This window comes from Erpetoichthys calabaricus, chromosome 9 (assembly GCF_900747795.2).
Source record: "Erpetoichthys calabaricus chromosome 9, fErpCal1.3, whole genome shotgun sequence".
Taxonomy (NCBI): domain Eukaryota; kingdom Metazoa; phylum Chordata; class Cladistia; order Polypteriformes; family Polypteridae; genus Erpetoichthys; species Erpetoichthys calabaricus.
In genome coordinates, this window is record NC_041402.2 from 196,650,423 (window position 1) to 196,667,096 (window position 16,674).

At 57.4% G+C, this 16,674-nt stretch overlaps 1 protein-coding gene across 1 annotated transcript in view; it reads right to left on the reverse strand.

Moving 5' to 3' along the window:
- cacna1ba (calcium channel, voltage-dependent, N type, alpha 1B subunit, a) overlaps positions 1 to 13,942 on the reverse strand; it is a 65,698-nt gene extending 51,756 nt beyond the window's left edge. Inside the window, exons 1-3 of the mRNA XM_051931453.1 lie at positions 13,374 to 13,942; positions 10,162 to 10,267; positions 9,560 to 9,699 (exon numbers count right to left, since the gene is read on the reverse strand). Coding sequence (XP_051787413.1) covers positions 9,560 to 9,699; positions 10,162 to 10,267; positions 13,374 to 13,633 — 506 coding nt within the window. The 5' untranslated portion in view covers positions 13,634 to 13,942. The remainder of the gene's footprint in view (positions 1 to 9,559; positions 9,700 to 10,161; positions 10,268 to 13,373) is intronic.
- Positions 13,943 to 16,674: the final 2,732 nt, after the last annotated feature.

A 16,674-nucleotide genomic window follows, 5' to 3' on the forward strand; every position in this document is an offset into this window, starting at 1 on the left:
AGTGCTAAAGCGCATGCGCGAAGTCTTTCGGCCGTCGTCGGCCTCCTCGACTGGTGAGTCGCGACGAGCTGCACGGTCCGCGTGTACACGTCATGCTCTGACGTCACGTCTAATTTGAATTCTCCATTTTCGATGCGTTATCCTGCTTTATTCATGTTAAAATATAACGAATTATGTATGCATAGCCTACGTATATATCCAATATGTCAGGTCAGGTCAGGCTGGGGAGCATTCACTGGTACAGAGCATTGCCATGGCAGACACACAGTCCAGTGCCACCCCTCTGTCTGCCACAGCCAGGTATTATGTGGGCATCCCCTTGGCCTGGTCCAGAACCTTGGGAGACCTGCCGGTTGGACCCTCCGTCTCCTGGACCAACTGTGAGCCACCAAGCTGACCTTAAACAGAAGCGATGGCTGAAAACGCCGCAATGCCCTCCCTGGCTACCTCAGTGAAGCTGGCCTGCCTGTGCCAAGTGCCATTCTGTTTATTCCCATCGACTGTGCCATGTAGTAATAACGGCTTAAATATGAAAAAAAGTCGACTGCAGCGGACAGGCGATGTGCGCAAAAACGGAGCGCAGCTCAACATGCGAACTCTCAACTGTCCCGAGAAGGAGCTTTGTGTAGGCCACTGCTGGCACAGGAGACGTCTGAAATTGGGCCGACGCGTCCGCTTGGCAGCACGCCGAGTGGCGGCGCCACATTCCCTGAACAGGTGCATTCCAGGGGGCACCGTAATTAGAAAAGTCGCTCAAACACAAGTGCTAAGTGAAATGAGAGCACGTCAAGAGCGCTGCGTTCCTCTCAGTATACGCCGTTCAGCGAGGGCGGCTCAGCGGGCACACACAGCCGCCACGACACAACTCATTTCTGGGTCCCAACCACACAAAGGGCTCCAAAGCGAATAACGTAAGCGCAGCCCCCCTCGCGCTGTCCGTCCGTTAGTATTGAACTTTGAGGAGAGGAAAAGAAAAACTCGGTCAGCAGCATCCCTGGGGGTCCGCGGTCAGCCGTGACAGACAAAGCCAGACCCGCTCACTACCCCTCCTGGCCGTGCTGGACGACTGATGCTGCCCACCCTTTGAATGCCAGGCTCCCCGGACCTCAGGTGGCTTTCCGATGGGAAATCTTCAGAGACCCTGAGAGAACACGCATTGCCCACACAGGCTTCAAATGGCCACGCCGTCCTTCTCAGTGTCATTACTGTCACGGTGTGGGGGGGGCGAGAAGTGATCAGGAATCAACAGCGGGCTCCTTTCAGATCCCACCATGGTGGTCACCTGTGTGGATATTTATGATTGTTGGCCCTCAGTTGGACCATCAAGGTCGGGTAGTCTCAGCACTGTTTATGAATTTCGCTGTAGTCTGCACACGGGACAACAAGGACCCTACAAGTGGGATGTCATTTTATGTCATTTAAGCACAGAAGGACCGTAATAATGCAGGGGGACGCGCCCCCTGCTGGCCACGTGTTGGTTTTCTTGGCCATCTGAGTGTCGTTGGGCACGTAGGGTGTTCTTGAACCAGCAGCCACTAACTGTGCATCTCGGTAGCCCCCCCCGTCACTAAGTGATACTGATGCCAACTTTCACCCAGGATGCCCTCCGACGCCGAGGTCCTTTGTGTGTCGGGTGACACGGTGACGCTTATCTCCTTAAGGAGTTCCAACCTGCTGTGCCCAGTAAAGTGAGTCATCCCAAATGTGACGCTGCCCTCCCACAGGACCGTGCCCAGTGGGCAGTGGAGGGCACAAGTGGCAGAGCAGCAGACTCACAAAGGCATCATCTTAACGCTGGACGGCCGTCAGGCGACTCCTCGTAAGGCCGTGTCACCTCCTCTCATTTGGGGAGGCCGTGGACAGAGCCCATTAAAGAGCCGCGTGCGAGGGGCCGAATCCCATCAGCAGACTCTAAAGGGACAAATATGACGACCTGGAAAGCTGTCACGTCAGGACAGAACTTTAGATTATATAGCGCCTTTCACATTACGCTGCACTGGCCCACAATATCATCGTTAACAGCTCAACGAGGGGCACGACGAGCCGGGGGTCACAGCTGAACCCAGCCAAACGAGATAAGGAGACCCCACAAAATGAGACAACAGCAGGCAAATGTGCAGACCCCCGACAGGTGCAGGTCAGGGGTCTGATGGCGCCGGACAGCGGGGTGTGTGGTCAGGCCCGGGACAGCAGCTGGCGTCCCACCTCAGCCCACAGGTCAGTGAGCGGCCATCGGGTGCCGTCCCGGTGCTGCACGAAGCATTCCAGCTGAGGACCTCTCAAGCTGGCTGAGACCCGTCCACACCTGACTGACCGTCGCTGCACCCACAAACGGACGCGGGGTCTCTGGCCACTGCACCAGGGGGGCTGTCAGAGAATCAGAAGCAAAGAACAAGAAGCAGCTGTCACCGTCGAGCGAGATGAGCAAATGACAGCTAATAGAGACACACTGGCACTGCCATGCCAGTGCAGACTGGCACCATGCTGCCACATGACACTGCTGGACTGCAGCCATGCAGTATAGCGCCATGTCAAATGTGCACCACATATCTACACAACAGCCTGGAACAGATTCCAATTACATGTTACACTGGCACTGGGCACACAAGGCGCCGCATTGATGTTACACCAGTCCACAGCAGGCTGCAGTGAGGGCATCACACAGGAGTGCCAAGCAGCAAGTCCTGGAAATAATGAGAGAGAGCAGGGCCGGGCACCATGGCACCCCTCCACAATCCACACTAGTGTGACAAGAATTTCAGGGTGACACTGTTATGCACGTGCCGCACTTATTACATAGCTGGCACCCGTGTGTTACTTACCAGTGCCAAGTCACATGATGGCATTATTAGAGCTGCTTGTGTCCACTAATGTGCCATGCCATAGGAATGCCAGCCAGAGGTTCCTTATTCCTTGGCACCTCTGGGATTGACTTGCTGGCACAGGCTGAGTCATAACGGGGTGGCAGACTGTCACTAGGGCCCCAGCACGGTCAGGGGGTGGCACTCCATGTGGGGGGGTTGGGTCGCTCTAATTTGTTTGGCACAATTTCTATTAGCGAGGCCATTAAATGTGTGCCACACACTCATTAAGATGCCACACGGCTGCCTCCTTCCGCTCCTCCTCTGTGTTTAACGTGTCCGACCGCGGCAGAAAACAGCATTTAGGGGGCGGCGGGCACGGGCATGCGCACAATAGGCGGCAGCTCCCAAAGAGGCACATCAGCTGATATGGGTGCACTGGCACCACAGGTGGCACGAAGTCACATGCAGCTTTTTGTTTTGCTTGGGTTCAAAACATGGATGTCTGGATACTGCCACGTGGCAGCACTGGTGTGCAGTGGGCAGCAGCACCCATGGACCATTCGCATGTTTTCTCTGAGCTGTGAAGTTTGTGGACTTCCCTCGGCCCACTCCGCTGTCCCACCCACATCCCCAAAGATGTACTGCGTGGGTTGATTGGCACCCTGCAATGGCCAAGTGCCACCAGGATAGGCTCTGGCCCCCTGGCACCATCAATTTCAATAGGCGAGGTGGCCTATTGAAGCCCATCACAAGAACGGCTGGGTGAGCGCATTTCACCAGGGGGTCTTGACCCCCGCGACCCGCCCCTAAGCCCTCAGCTTTATTTGGCTGGACTGGTTGGAGTTGGCAAGTGGCACCGTTCTGACCGAGTCCCATCGTCCCATTGAGTCTGCACGGCGTGAGCTCCTCGTTCAAGTGGCTCCATGTCACACGGCTGCTTTACGCTCGAGTGGTCCTCCACGGTGGGCTGCAAATCCTTAAAAGCGGCCACAGTGAGGCCCGAGGCGGCAGAAGCCATCAAGTGACCCGTGCAGAACTCGAAGCCCAGCTAACCATGTCGCAGCTGTCACCGCCTCGGGTCACCTCCATAGAATGTCATTAAAGCAAATCTGAGGACCCTGCAGAGAAGTACTAAGAAACACGGGTCACTAGTCCGGTGCCACCACCAGGTGTTGCCCTGGCTGGCTTTTGTGCTTTAAATGTCACCAGTGAAACAAGACCGAGTGGCATGTGTCTGTCACCCTTGGCCTCTAAAGGCTACCAAGAGCCCGCATCCTCACAGACTGTGCCAGCCACACATGATGACAAGCAGCTCAGGAGACCAAGCCCAGGACCCTGCTGTGACAGGAGGGCAGCTTGGGTGGCCCGGTGTGACACGGTGGGCAACTCAGCATGACGAGAAATTAACAGAAAGGCCAGAATATCCTTTAGTGTCCTGATGATGGACTGGGACAAGTGACCTAATGTGACCCCGCCCCTCTACTATGACCCCTCCCACTAACCATTATGTGATGTGGATCGGAAATGCGCTGCTAGGGCAGCGCCGGGATGTGGAGTCAGGTGCCAGGGACTCTGCCCCTTTTTGTCACCCCTTGCCCTGACCACATGCCAATCCTGCCACTTCATCACAGCTTTCAGACCCTCACCTGAGGCGACCCCACCCTTGTCACCCTGTGTTCCAGACACTCGCCTCTTGTGATGTCACCCTTCCTGCCCACTGGACCTTGTGGTCGATGTGGTGACCCGCTGCTCAGAGATGCCTTCTGATGGACAGAGTGACCCCCACCGATTGCTCCGTCTGCCCCCCAGGCTTCTCAGATCTCCATGACTGGCACCTGGGCAGACACCTTTGAGGACAGCAGACTGCATGAGCTACAAGGTGACAAGGGACTGGGTGCCTGCAGGGGCAGACTTGGGATGGGCATCTTGAGGTGGTGAACAAAATGCCCACTTCGGGCACAGATTTGGCCCCACCAGGACACCTGCTCTAAATCAGAAGCTATGATGCCCGTGTTGGCTCTAAAATGCCACCATCAGCAAGTCAAGTCATCTCAAAGCTCCGGAAGTCTTTTAACACTCTGACCCAGGCTGGCCACCTTCGCCCTGCCCGGTGGGTCATTTGGTGACCGCATGATGCCAGCTGCCCATCAGTCATATGAAGGGCAGACTTGAGTGCAGACCTCCTGTGCCCATTGTAGCTGCCCTCTTTCACCTGAACCCTGTCAGGTGCCCCAGAGATACAGGGGCATAGCGGGCAAAACACCAATGGGGAGCTACCATGGGAAACCCCGAGTCTGAAGTGTGGCAGATGCCAAGGTGGCACGGTGGTCACCGTAAGAAAGTCGATGTGGAGTCACGTGCCACTGCACTAAGATGGCCACTGAACTCGATTCTGTCGGACCCTGCAATGCCTGCTGCTGTGCCCTACTGCCAGTCTCCCCACCCTGCCTGTGTGCCACCACAACAGATCTGCTGGCTCTCACTGGCCAGGACCCTGTTAGACTTCTGTATCAAGGGGACTTTCTGATGCCCGCCAGTGTCTGACCCTGGCAGAGCCCCTGACACTCATCTGCACCACATCTTTGTACACTTTGAGTGTGCCAGTCTGCCCCACTGGCGACTGACATTCTGGCTTCACTTCCTGGACTTTGACCCCATTTAGCCTCCTGGGGGCTGATCCCATGACGCCGTGCCACCCTGTCCACCCTACCCATCAAGTCACTCAATGATTACAAGGTCCTGTTACATTTCTGGACACCTGATCACTGACCACTGCATCGCCCAGCTTTACCCAGCGGCCCTCTGACCCTGTCACATGCTGCCATCCTGCCACTCAGCCCGCTGACGCCTGACCCTGGTAGGTTTCTGTCTGCCCTGCTTTACTAAGTAGGCATTGATGCTGCCGGATCTTGTTACCCTGGCAGAGCTCACGGTCATCTCGCTGCACCCTCTGCTCTCTGTGTGTCGCACCCTGTACACGCTCGATCTGCCCATCCTGCTGCGGAGGTCTGGGAAGTTGGCGCTGCTGCAGTGAATGAGTGCCCCGGGGCGAGGGCAGCACTTCTCTCCTCTTGACTGGCGCCATTGTGCTGGTGAAGTGGAGCTGAAGGCTCCTTAATGTGGCTGGCGGCCGAGGGGTTTGTGACAGGGACATGCAGGGGGGTGGCCGCCTGACCCACTTTTGGTGACGTCTAAGGGGGGGGTAGAGGTGGCACAGAGTGGAGGGCCGGGCTGTGCCCAGCAGACGGGACTGGCGCGGGTAAGCCAGCAGATGCTGGTGTTGAGCTTGACGCTGCAGCTCCGCCGCAGGCCTCTGCTGGGAGACAAACAGAAATCGATGGCGACAGCTCCACGGAACATCACCATGGCAACGCAGCCAGGCCGAGCCGCGGCGCCTCTCGCAGCTCATTAAGACGGGCAGCGAGCACTGCGCTGCCAGCCGCGCCCACTGGCCGAGGAATGTGGGCCACTATAGGCAGGCGAGACCACAACAAGGGGTTCTCTGCCCTCTCATGAGGGCACCAAAGGCAAACCACAGAGAGCCGTGCCATACGGCCAGCAGAAAGGGCACAGATTCAAGAAAACGAGAAGCCACACACTACCGAACACCACTGCTCAGGCACAGGCATGGCATCCACCTCACGCAAGAAGAGCCACAAACACTCGAGAGGCAAGACGAGCGCGGGCGTCCCAGGGGCAGCAGCAGGCACGACGCCATTTCCAACAAGCTGTTCTAATTTGGATCTTCATTCGTGAGGACAGGCAGGCTGGCATGCAGAAATGGCATAGAAAGAAAGTGGCAGAGCAGCAATGACGGCATTCCGCACTGGAACCCATGGCAGCCACTGGACCACACAAAGGCACATCTGTTGATGCCAGTTATCATGGCATCACCTCAGGGTAGCACACATAACAACTGTGCTGGGCACGGGCATGACTAGGCATCTACAGCCTGCAGGTAGCAAACAAACACAAGAGCACCATGTTCAACCAGCCGAGTGGCATGGCGGACACAATCAAGCCACAAACTGGCACACATCCGAGGGTTCAAACTGGATAAGCAGGTGTGAAAGATTGGGTGGTGGGCACCTCAAGAAAACAAAATGAACTGCCAAACATCGGGCACACTCATGTTGACCTCAAGCCATGGCACTGCACGCCAAGACCAATGGGAACCTCACCTTAAAAAGACAGCACAATAGCAGGCATCAGAGTAAATATGCCAGCTAACAAGATGGCAGAAAGGCAAAGCAATCATACAGTGAGCTGCCTGGTATTTCTCCTGCATGCCACCCTTCTGAGGAGATGAATGAGTGGCACAGCGGGTCCTGGTCGCCTGGCTCTTCTGTGAAATTAGTCCAGAAGGACAATGAGTTGGGTATGGGAACACCATGGCAGACTGGCATGCTAGTAGGTGACCTGAAGAAGATGGCCCTCCAGACAGTTCGGTCACACTTTCTCCACCCACTTGATGGCAAACGGGCACAGACCACACTCTTTTATCCCTATGAAGCGACTTCCTCCAATAATGCCCACCCTGCCCAACTGGACGAGGCGCCAGCCTCCAGCCCTTCAGGACCAAGTGTGGGAAATGCGAAAATGAGTGGGCATCAGACCAATGGCAGTGGACAGAGGGGGGCTGCATCCACTTAATGCCAGTCACCCACAGAATCCATAAGTGACCACTGCAATGACCACAATGCCTTATCCACACCACGCAATCACAGCGGGCACTTCTTTGCGACTGCCCCTCACATTTACTGTGGGCAGACTGGAAACACACCATTTGTGTCACCGCCAAGTGACCCAGCAGTGTGGACACCTGAGGTCAGTCCCAACTGTCATTTTAAAGAAACATGACCGATGGCCAAGTGACATAGTGAGTCTCATTTGGTCTTCTCCAAAACATGCCAGCTGAAAGACGGGCACCTCACTGTGGCGGCGAACAGCAGCAGGCTGGCCAGCAGATGAAAGCTAAATGTCCTGTCGGCCCGAGTCCCTGCTGGGCAACGTGACAGGCCACCAAATGTGAGATGACAAATGAAGAGCGGCGGGCATCGCCAGGGATCAGCAGCGGCACTCATGAAAAGTGACAAACATCTGAGATGTCACCAGAGCAGGTGCATCTGGGCAGGGGAGTGTCGAGATGCACCGGGGGGCTCCTATTGACCCCTGCAGAAGAGGGGAAAAGTGAAAGGCGCTATGTGACACTCATGAATAAGAAGGACGAGCTGCTGAATTCAGCCTGGAATGATGGGGGACGACAGCCCACCAAAGTCAACAATGACGAGGGCGCATTGAACTGCCATACGTGGAAGGCGCCATATTATAATATAGATAAAGAAAGGGCATCACATGATGCATCCATAACGTCATAATCAGATGAAGAGCCAGGCTGGCAGACATGAAAGGCGCCACATGATATACAGCTTGACACGAAAGGCACTACGGCATCCGACCAATAGACAGACAGCTGATGTGAAAGGCGCTATATGACCTGCACTTGATAGACAGACCGATGGGCGCCCACTGTGACCACTCTTACTGTCCCTCCCACTCATGCATGCCATGATGTCCAGTGTCCTTGTGCCACCGCGAGGAGGACTTCTGCCCATAAGTGGAGGCCTCATCCCAAAGACCCAACGGGCAGAGTTGACCATAAATGACGGCGGGTGACCGCGCCATGAGATGTCACAGCTCTTCTGAGATCAGCACTTTGAAGACGGCGCCCCCCAGTGGGCAAATGAGTCACAGCTGACACTCCATGGTTGGTTGGGCTGAGCAGGCGAGCGCCGTTAAAATCCACAGCCAGCCTCCCGAGGGGTGCCATGATTTGTGTGGCGTGGCACCTCTAGCGCAGGCCTGGACATTGGTGCCGAGTGGCATCTGCAGCGCAGGCCTGGACATTGGTGCCGAGTGGCATCTGCAGTGGTGGCCTGGACATTTGTTCCCTCCTCTACTTCCACTTTCTGTCTGTCCATGAAGGCAGTGATGACCATGTTGGGCCGCAGCCTCCTCCTAACTGAAAGGCACTATACAGTTTCCTAGCTGGCATCTTTGCTTTATTCCTTTCTTCCACAGAACACTGGCAGGAGCCAGATTGGCACAAGTGCCATCTAGTAAATAAGATCTCAAGGAAAGAAGGGGCAGGGTGGTGCTGGAAATCATCACAACAGAACAAGAACATGAATCCAGACCTGAATCCAGCTCTTGCCAACTTGTACCCAGTGTTTGTGCCAGGCTCACTTGCAGCTTCAGTGTCCTCTAAACCTTTACTGTGCTCAGGCTGGCATGAAGACTCATTAAGTAGGTAGGCAGCCACCTTGTCACCATGCCACCACTCATCAGGCACAGCTTGACGTCATCTGTGATGTTCAGAGGCCAACAGGGACCTGGGCAATGAGCAATGACGGTGGCATGCAGAAGGTTGTGGCTCTAGGAAGGCACAGTACACCGGCTGATGCCCATTGTGGTTGGCGGCTGTTGGGCCTGACTTGGCTAACCAAGTTGGTGATGGTAAACACATCATACAGTGCCCTGCTCCAGTCCACGCCAGTCAGCACGTGGCACACACCTACCGTGGGGGCAGCTGGGGACTGAACTGGCACCCAAGTGGTTTTATTTTATTTAGTGCCTTCCTGTCGCCTGTTCCTGGCTTTCCTTTTAATCTTTAGAATGTGTGGACCGGCACACATGTGGGTGACAACACGACCACCTCGGGGTGGGGGGCATGGACAGGGAGGGCGGAGACTCACCCGGTCAGCACGACGACGAAGTCCATGACGTTCCAGCCGTTGCGCAGGTAGGAGCCTTTGTGGAAGACGAAGCCCAGCGCCGTGATCTTGATGCCCGCCTCGAAGCAGAAGATCCCAATGAAGTACGGCTCTGTGTCGTCCTGCCGAGAGACCAGAAGATGGCGGTCACTCATGGGGGGCACCCAGTCCTAACCACTGAGGGTCCAGAACTGAGCAAGAAAGGTCAAAGGTCATTACTGGGACCGAATCAAATTCAGGATCTGACCAGTTTGGCTGAACTGAGTGTCCACAACTGACCACTGAGGCCGCACTGGCAGGGCAGGACTATGAAGTGGGGGCAGACAACAAAGTTGGCACCCCAGTGTGCCCATGTTATGCGGCCTAAAGAAAATCAGCCTGGAATAAACTTGTGTGCCCAACTGGCACAGTGCCCTCAGGCCCACCAGTTCAAGCCCAGCTCCAGTCTGCTGTGGTCAGAGTGTGTGGACTGTGAAGCTTGTGCCAAGTCCTAAGGGGCACCTTACCCACTGCCCCCTCACCACTACTGCCAGCCAGTACACATCAGTATGGTGGGGGCCCCATGGACACCCCGCTGTACTCACCAGTCTCTCCGACATGGGGGTCTTGTCTCTTGCTGGCAGGTGCTGCTCCAGTGCCAGGACGATGCAGTTGGCGATGATTGTTGCCAGGATCATGTACTCAAATGGAGTGCCAGGGTCAAGGAAGCTAACTGAAATGGCCAGAATGATGCCCTCGCTGTGTGCCCACACACTTAAAAACCTGAAGGAACGAGGGAAGTGTGCCACCCAGGCAGCTTCACTGATCAGTGGTGCCCACTCCCCGGGCACACGTCTGATGGCACCTCATGTTTGCTGCCAGTTATTGGTATCCAAGTTGACCTACAAATCAAAAGTGCCAGGGAGTGAGTGGAGCAGGTGGGCAGAACAAAAAAAGGAAAGAGGGAACCCACAGAAGAAGGGTCTCACTGAGCCTCCATTACAGGCCTAGGAATAAGACCCCCTCCTGTGGCTGTCCCTGCTGTGTGACAAGCCGGTGACATGCGTCACATCAGATGAGAACTCAGGGGGCTCAGTGACTCTCTGGTGGTGGCTTCATTAAGAAACGCAGAGGGCACCACAGGGTTCAGACGGGAGGACATCAGAGCCCCCCACTGTTCAGCTCTGCACACTGCCCGAGACACGGGGGGCACGCGCAGGGGTGTGAGTGTGTGTGTGTGTGCCAGGGGCAGAGTGGCTCCTAATTGGCAATAGAAAAGGGGGTGGGGAGGGCCTGGTTTGGGAGGGCGCACACCGGGCAGGCAAGTGTGATGCCCCCGTCCTCCCTTGTTTGCCAGTTTTTTGACTCCCCCCCCGCCCCCCCCCCCCAAAACAAGACTTCCAGGAAGTTAAAGCGACGCGGCCGCCGAGTTCAGCACCACGGACAGAAGAGCAACGTGAAGGGAAGGGGGGCGGGGACTGAGGGGGCAGTCAGGCTGGGTGACCGGGTAAGGGGGGGGGGGGGGCGGGCGGGCATAGCGAAGGTGCCCACAAATTCCGCAATGGGGCACAAAGATTCGCAAGAAAGTCACAAAGAAGGAAAAAGGTCACGAAGAAAATCATCAAACCATGGGACCCCCGAAACGGAGGGGTGTGAAGCCAACCGAGGCGGGTTTACACCCGAAAGGCGGACCGGGCACAGCGCGGGCACGTGACCCTGAACCGATTCCGGGCGCGGCCACCAACAGTCTGCGCAGCGACGCCAGTGGGCTCAGGGGGCCGCTCGTTTACTTCACAGAAACCCCCCACAATCCCACAAACAACGGGCCGAGCTGCCGCTTTGAACTGCCTTGGCACAGATGGCACCACAACGCAGGCAAAGATCCGCGCGAATGACAACCATGACAACAGCAACACACACAAAAAAAAATCTGAGCACCTGCGTCGGGAAAGCGAAGCTCAAAGTGACGCTAAACAAAGGAAAGGGGAGGCGAGGCGCTGCAGTGATTGGAGGGGTCGGCGCCTCTCGGGGGCTCCGGTTACGAGCGCACAGTGTCGGTGACAGGGACCTACGGGGGCCCGGAGACGTCCCGGGCGGTTCAGGGCCTGGGGACACGACTACGACTTGTGGCACCTCCGCGGTCTTCAGAGCGAAATGCCAGCCGGCCAGCCTGTCGTCAGCGAATCAGGACCGGGGACGGCTCGGGTGTGTGTGTGTGTTTGGGGTGGAGGCCATTCAGGACCGGGGACAGCCATTTAGCACCGGGGACAGCTTTTTTTGGGGGGGGTGGGGGCGTGGGGTATGGCCATTCAGGACCGGGGACAGCTTTTTTGGGGGGGGGGGGGGGGGGGGGGGGCCATTCAGGACCGGGGACAGCTCCCAACTGCATGCGACGCCGCGGACGGGGCTGACTAGACTGTCATGTCCGCTGAAGAACATGGAGGTGGTCTTAGCAAATGCTGAAGGTGCCGTCTCAGCGCCCTCCTTAGCCGAGGACCTCCGTCACCCAGCAGCCTCCACGCTCGGGGACAGCGACAGCCGGACAGATGCTCCCCTCACGGCCCCCTCCGCACTCTTTGACCACGCCTTGCTGCGGCGGCTCCTCTCCTGGGCGCCTTTATGAGCGTCGGGTCGGCGGCGAGGACCCACCGCAGTGCCGCCCGGGTGCAGGCGGAGCCTTTGGCCCGGTCGTGGGGTCGCCCACAAAGCGTGTCTGTCACACTGTGCCCCCTACTAAAGGGGGTCATCCAGGCGAGAGGTAAAACGGGGAGGGTTTTGACAGGTGGATAAGCAATTGAAGGCGCTATATAACGGACACATAGGCAGATCGCTGAAGAGTGTCAGAGATGAGAAGCGACATGTTAAAGGCGCTATATGACAGACAGGTGACAAGCAGTGTCAAGGGCTGCGTATGACGGACGTGAAAGGCTCCACAGCAGGCAGGCAGGCTGGCCGGCCGTGTAAAGGCGCTATGGGGGTCGATCTTCAGACAGATGTGAAGCCACAATAGAAGAGACAGACAGACAGATGCGAAAGACATTATAGCTAGCTAGCTAGCCACGGAAGGTGCTATATAGGGGATAGAGAGCCCGTCAGATGCGCAAGGCACTATATAACCGCTGGCTGGGGGCGATGGGGGAGGTCTTTTACTTTCCGGAGAGCCATCGCCTCTTTTTACCGTTAACCACGCGGTGAACGCATGCGCACTGCGCATCAGGTGGCGTTGTCTCGCTCGACGCGTGTTTCGTGGATGTCGCCGGACGGGCTGACAATTACGGTTGCTTTACGATGGCAATAAAAGTGGAACAAACATCGTCGCGAAGCCGTGCGACATAAAGGCACCACAATGAAAAAAGCTGCAGGGCTCGCGGGGACTGAGGGAGGAGCCGAGTCCAGCCTCTTCTCCTTCTTCCCGTTAGGAACCCCGAAGATCGATCGCGTCCGCCTCATAGATTTTACAGGGTGGTCCCTCAAACTTGTAGCCCCCTGGTTGTCTGCTCCTCCCAAGCGGACACACTGCGGGCGCAGGTTTTGGCCACCACGGCCTCCCCGTACGGGCCCGACAGGTGACACTTCTGAGTAGTGGACGGAGGCCCTCCCCCCCCCCCCAAGTACAAGACAAATACACACACCCCCCCCCACACACACACCCCCCGGACATAACGAGCGCTTAGACAGAAGGCTCTCCCGGTGCACGGCGTAGCCCACAGATGCGAGTGACGGAGCGCCCCCCACCGCACACACACACACACACACACCACCCATAGCCTCTACCCCCCCCCCCCCCCCCCCCCCGGTAGCACCGGTTAAAGGATATGGCCACTCCGTTATTCTCTTGGCGTATTTTCGGATGATGTTGTCTTCGCTGAAGATGAAGAGCGATCTGTTGACTGTGAAGCAGTTCTGCTTGACCGGGATCGGGTTGTAGAGAGCCATGGTCCGGGCTCTTTGGGCGATCGACTGTTTGTACATCCTCTGCGCTCCTTGGGGTCCCCCCTGGCGGGCACCCCCTCGCCCGGGCCCTGCGGCCCCGCCACCTCCATAGCGGGGAGGGAGGTCGTCTGCGAAGCGAGCCATTCTGCAAAGGCACGGAGCCGAGAGTGACGAGCGGGGCTGGCACGGCAGCAGACGGAGGGCAGACGCATCCCCACAGTGAGCCTCGGCTCCGGTGAGAGCGCTGGGGGGCGCCGGTGCCGGGCGGGCTCGCTGGCTCTACTGTCACTCGCTCGCTGCCTCTGATGTCCCCCACGCCCTTCTGTCGTCGCCTAAAGTTTGCGGCAGTCGAGCTCCACGGTGCTCCGGTGCTCCTCAGCCAGCTTTGCCCCCACGTGCGTGTCAGTGGCGCTCCGCCCGAGCTCGCATCTCTTTAGGCGCATCCCATGGACGCGGTGGCGGCGGCGGCTCCTGGTGCTGCGGCTCGGGGCTCGGCGTGAACAGACGCGCTCCGTGATGTGAGCAGTCTCTATGAAGCGGCCCTCGTGACGGCGCGCAGCCAATGAGCGCCTCGGCTCCACCTGGGCCGCTGCTGCCCGCGGGCCGCCCTGGCCGCCCCAGACAGCGGTTCTGCTCGAGCTGCCCACTGCCGCCGAGCTGGCGTGGACGAGCACCTGGGCACGGGAGGGTAGGTTTGAGGGGTGGTCCGGATTGCCGGGTGAGGGTCTAGGGTTGCCGCTGCCCCCAGGGCGCATGCTCCTTGTCCTCGACTGACTCCGGAGCGGCCACTCTATGGCGGTGGACGCGCGTCTCCCACAGGGACACTGCTTGGTGCCGGGGCGAAACCTGGCGTGGTCCACTGCCCAATTCGTACCAGCTGCTCAGCCCTGCTCTGTTTCAAGCAACACAAAACCTACAAACTTTAAGGGCTGTGGGTAAAGATGGCATGAGGGGGATAGTTTGTGCCAGGGGCAGAGCCTGGGCAGCATGCAATGCCAAAGTTGTACCAGCTGCCAAGTCCTGCTGTCTCAAGCATTAAATTAATCCAGAGGTATGTGGTTGCAAATTGCACAGGGGGCATTTCTCTGTGCCAGGGATGGAGCCTGGAGACAAGTTGTATGGTCTGCCCAGTTTGTGCCAGCTGCTAAGCCCTGCTCTGTTTCAAGCAACACTAAACCTACAAACTTTAAGGGCTGTGGGTAGAGATGGCATTAGGGCAATACTTTGTGCCAGGGGCGGAGCCTGGAGCAGTACCTGTAGACACAGAGCCTGGGCAGCATTCAATGCCCAAGTTGTACCCGCTGCCAAGTAATGTTCTGTCTCAAGCACTAACTCCATTAATCCAGAGGTATGTGGTTCCAAATGGCACATTTCTCTGTGCCAGGAGTGGAGCCTGGAGACAAGTGGTATGGTCTGCCCAGTTTGTGCCAGCTGCTAAGCCCTGCTCTTCCTCAGACAGCACATACCCCATGAAACCTTAGTGCTGTGGGTGGAACTGGCCCAAGGGGCTGAGGGGCATGCACTGCCCCGTTTGTGCCAGCTGCTGAGCCCTGCTCTGTTTCAAGCAACACTAAACCTACAAACTTTAAGGGCTGTGGGTAGAGATGGCATTAGGGCAATGCTTTGTGCCAGGAGCAGAGTCTGGGCAGCATTCAATGCCCAAGTTGTACCCGCTGCCAAGTAATGTTCTGTCTCAAGCACTTACTCCATTAATCCAGAGGTATGTGGTTGCAAATGGCACATTTCTCTGTGCCAGGGGTGGAGCCTGGAGACAAGTGGTATGGTCTGCCCAGTTTGTGCCAGCTGCTAAGCCCTGCTCTTTCTCAGACTACACTTACCCCTTGGAGTGGCAGGTGGGGAAGGCACGGACCTATTGCTTTGTGCCAAAGGCAAAGCCTGGTGTCGTGTGACCTGGGCAGCATGCAGAGCCCACTTTGTGCCAGCTGCTAAAACCTGTTGTCTCAAGCACCACTATCTCCATGAATCCTGAAATGTGTGGGTAAGGATGGCATAGGGGGCACTACTTTGTCCCAGAGACAGCACCTGCAGCCACAGGAGCAAAGTGGCATGCTCTGCCCACTTTGTACCAGCTGCAAAACCCTGCTAACCCCATGAACCTAAAGTGCAGTGGGAGGAGATGACACAGGAGCGGTACAACATTGTGCCCAGTTTGTGCCAGCTGTGAAGCCCTGCTCTGTATCAACACCGCCAACTCCATAAATCCTCAGTTTTGTGGGTGGGGATGGCAGAGGGGGCACAACTTTGTGGAGTAGAACACACTGCCTTATTTTGTGCCCGCTGCTAAGCCCCATGAATCCTGAAGGATGTGGGTGGGGATGGCACTAGGCTGGAGGTCCAGAGGTGCGCCCTCTTCAGGCTTCAACATGAGTTGTCCACTTGAGGCGGCTGGAGGTCCTACCCGTGTAAGGCGCTATATAGAGAAGCCACAGTGCAGGTGCCAGTGCTGGGCGTCACACTACAGGCACAAGCAGGGGGCCAAGCCTAGAGACCACCACACCCCCGTGAGGACAGACCGGTGGGTGATAGCAGGCCACCCCCCCCCTCACTTACCTGGCACTCCAGCTCTCCGAGACGGGGGTCTTGTGCTCCTCATGAGTTTCCATCAAATCCCCTCGGCCTTCACGCTGCCATCCTGGCCCACCGGCCGCCTTCACCAGGTGGGTGACCGAGCTGTAGCAGAAGGGGGCATTCTCGGGGGCGCCGTCATCTGCAGGCAGGTCTTCACCCTGCGCCACCTCGTCCTGGGCTCTCTCCCCTTGTGAAGCCATGGCGGTGCCAGGCTCCCGTGCCCACGAGCCAAACTCCACCCCCAAAGTCAGCATGTTCCAGCTGTGGAAGGTGGCGGCACGGAGCGCTTTATGGAGAAAGAAAGGGCATTGAGGGCCGCAGAACACTGAGCCAGGACCCCCCCCCCCTTGCCCCTGGCAGTGCCACGGCTCACCATACACCAGCGTGGAGCGGCGCTCGTCCCATTTCGAGTAGGTCCTCATGTCGAGTCCAAGTCAGCAGTGAGACTGAAGCCCCTGGGAGGAGGAGGACGACGAGGGTGGGGGGCACCGCGGATCCTGTTTGGGCACCAGAGGCATTTCCTGCCCGGCCGCCACTTCCTCCTCGGCTTATCTGAGAGCCCACAGGCGGCCCGGAAACAAGCAGAGCCACGAGAC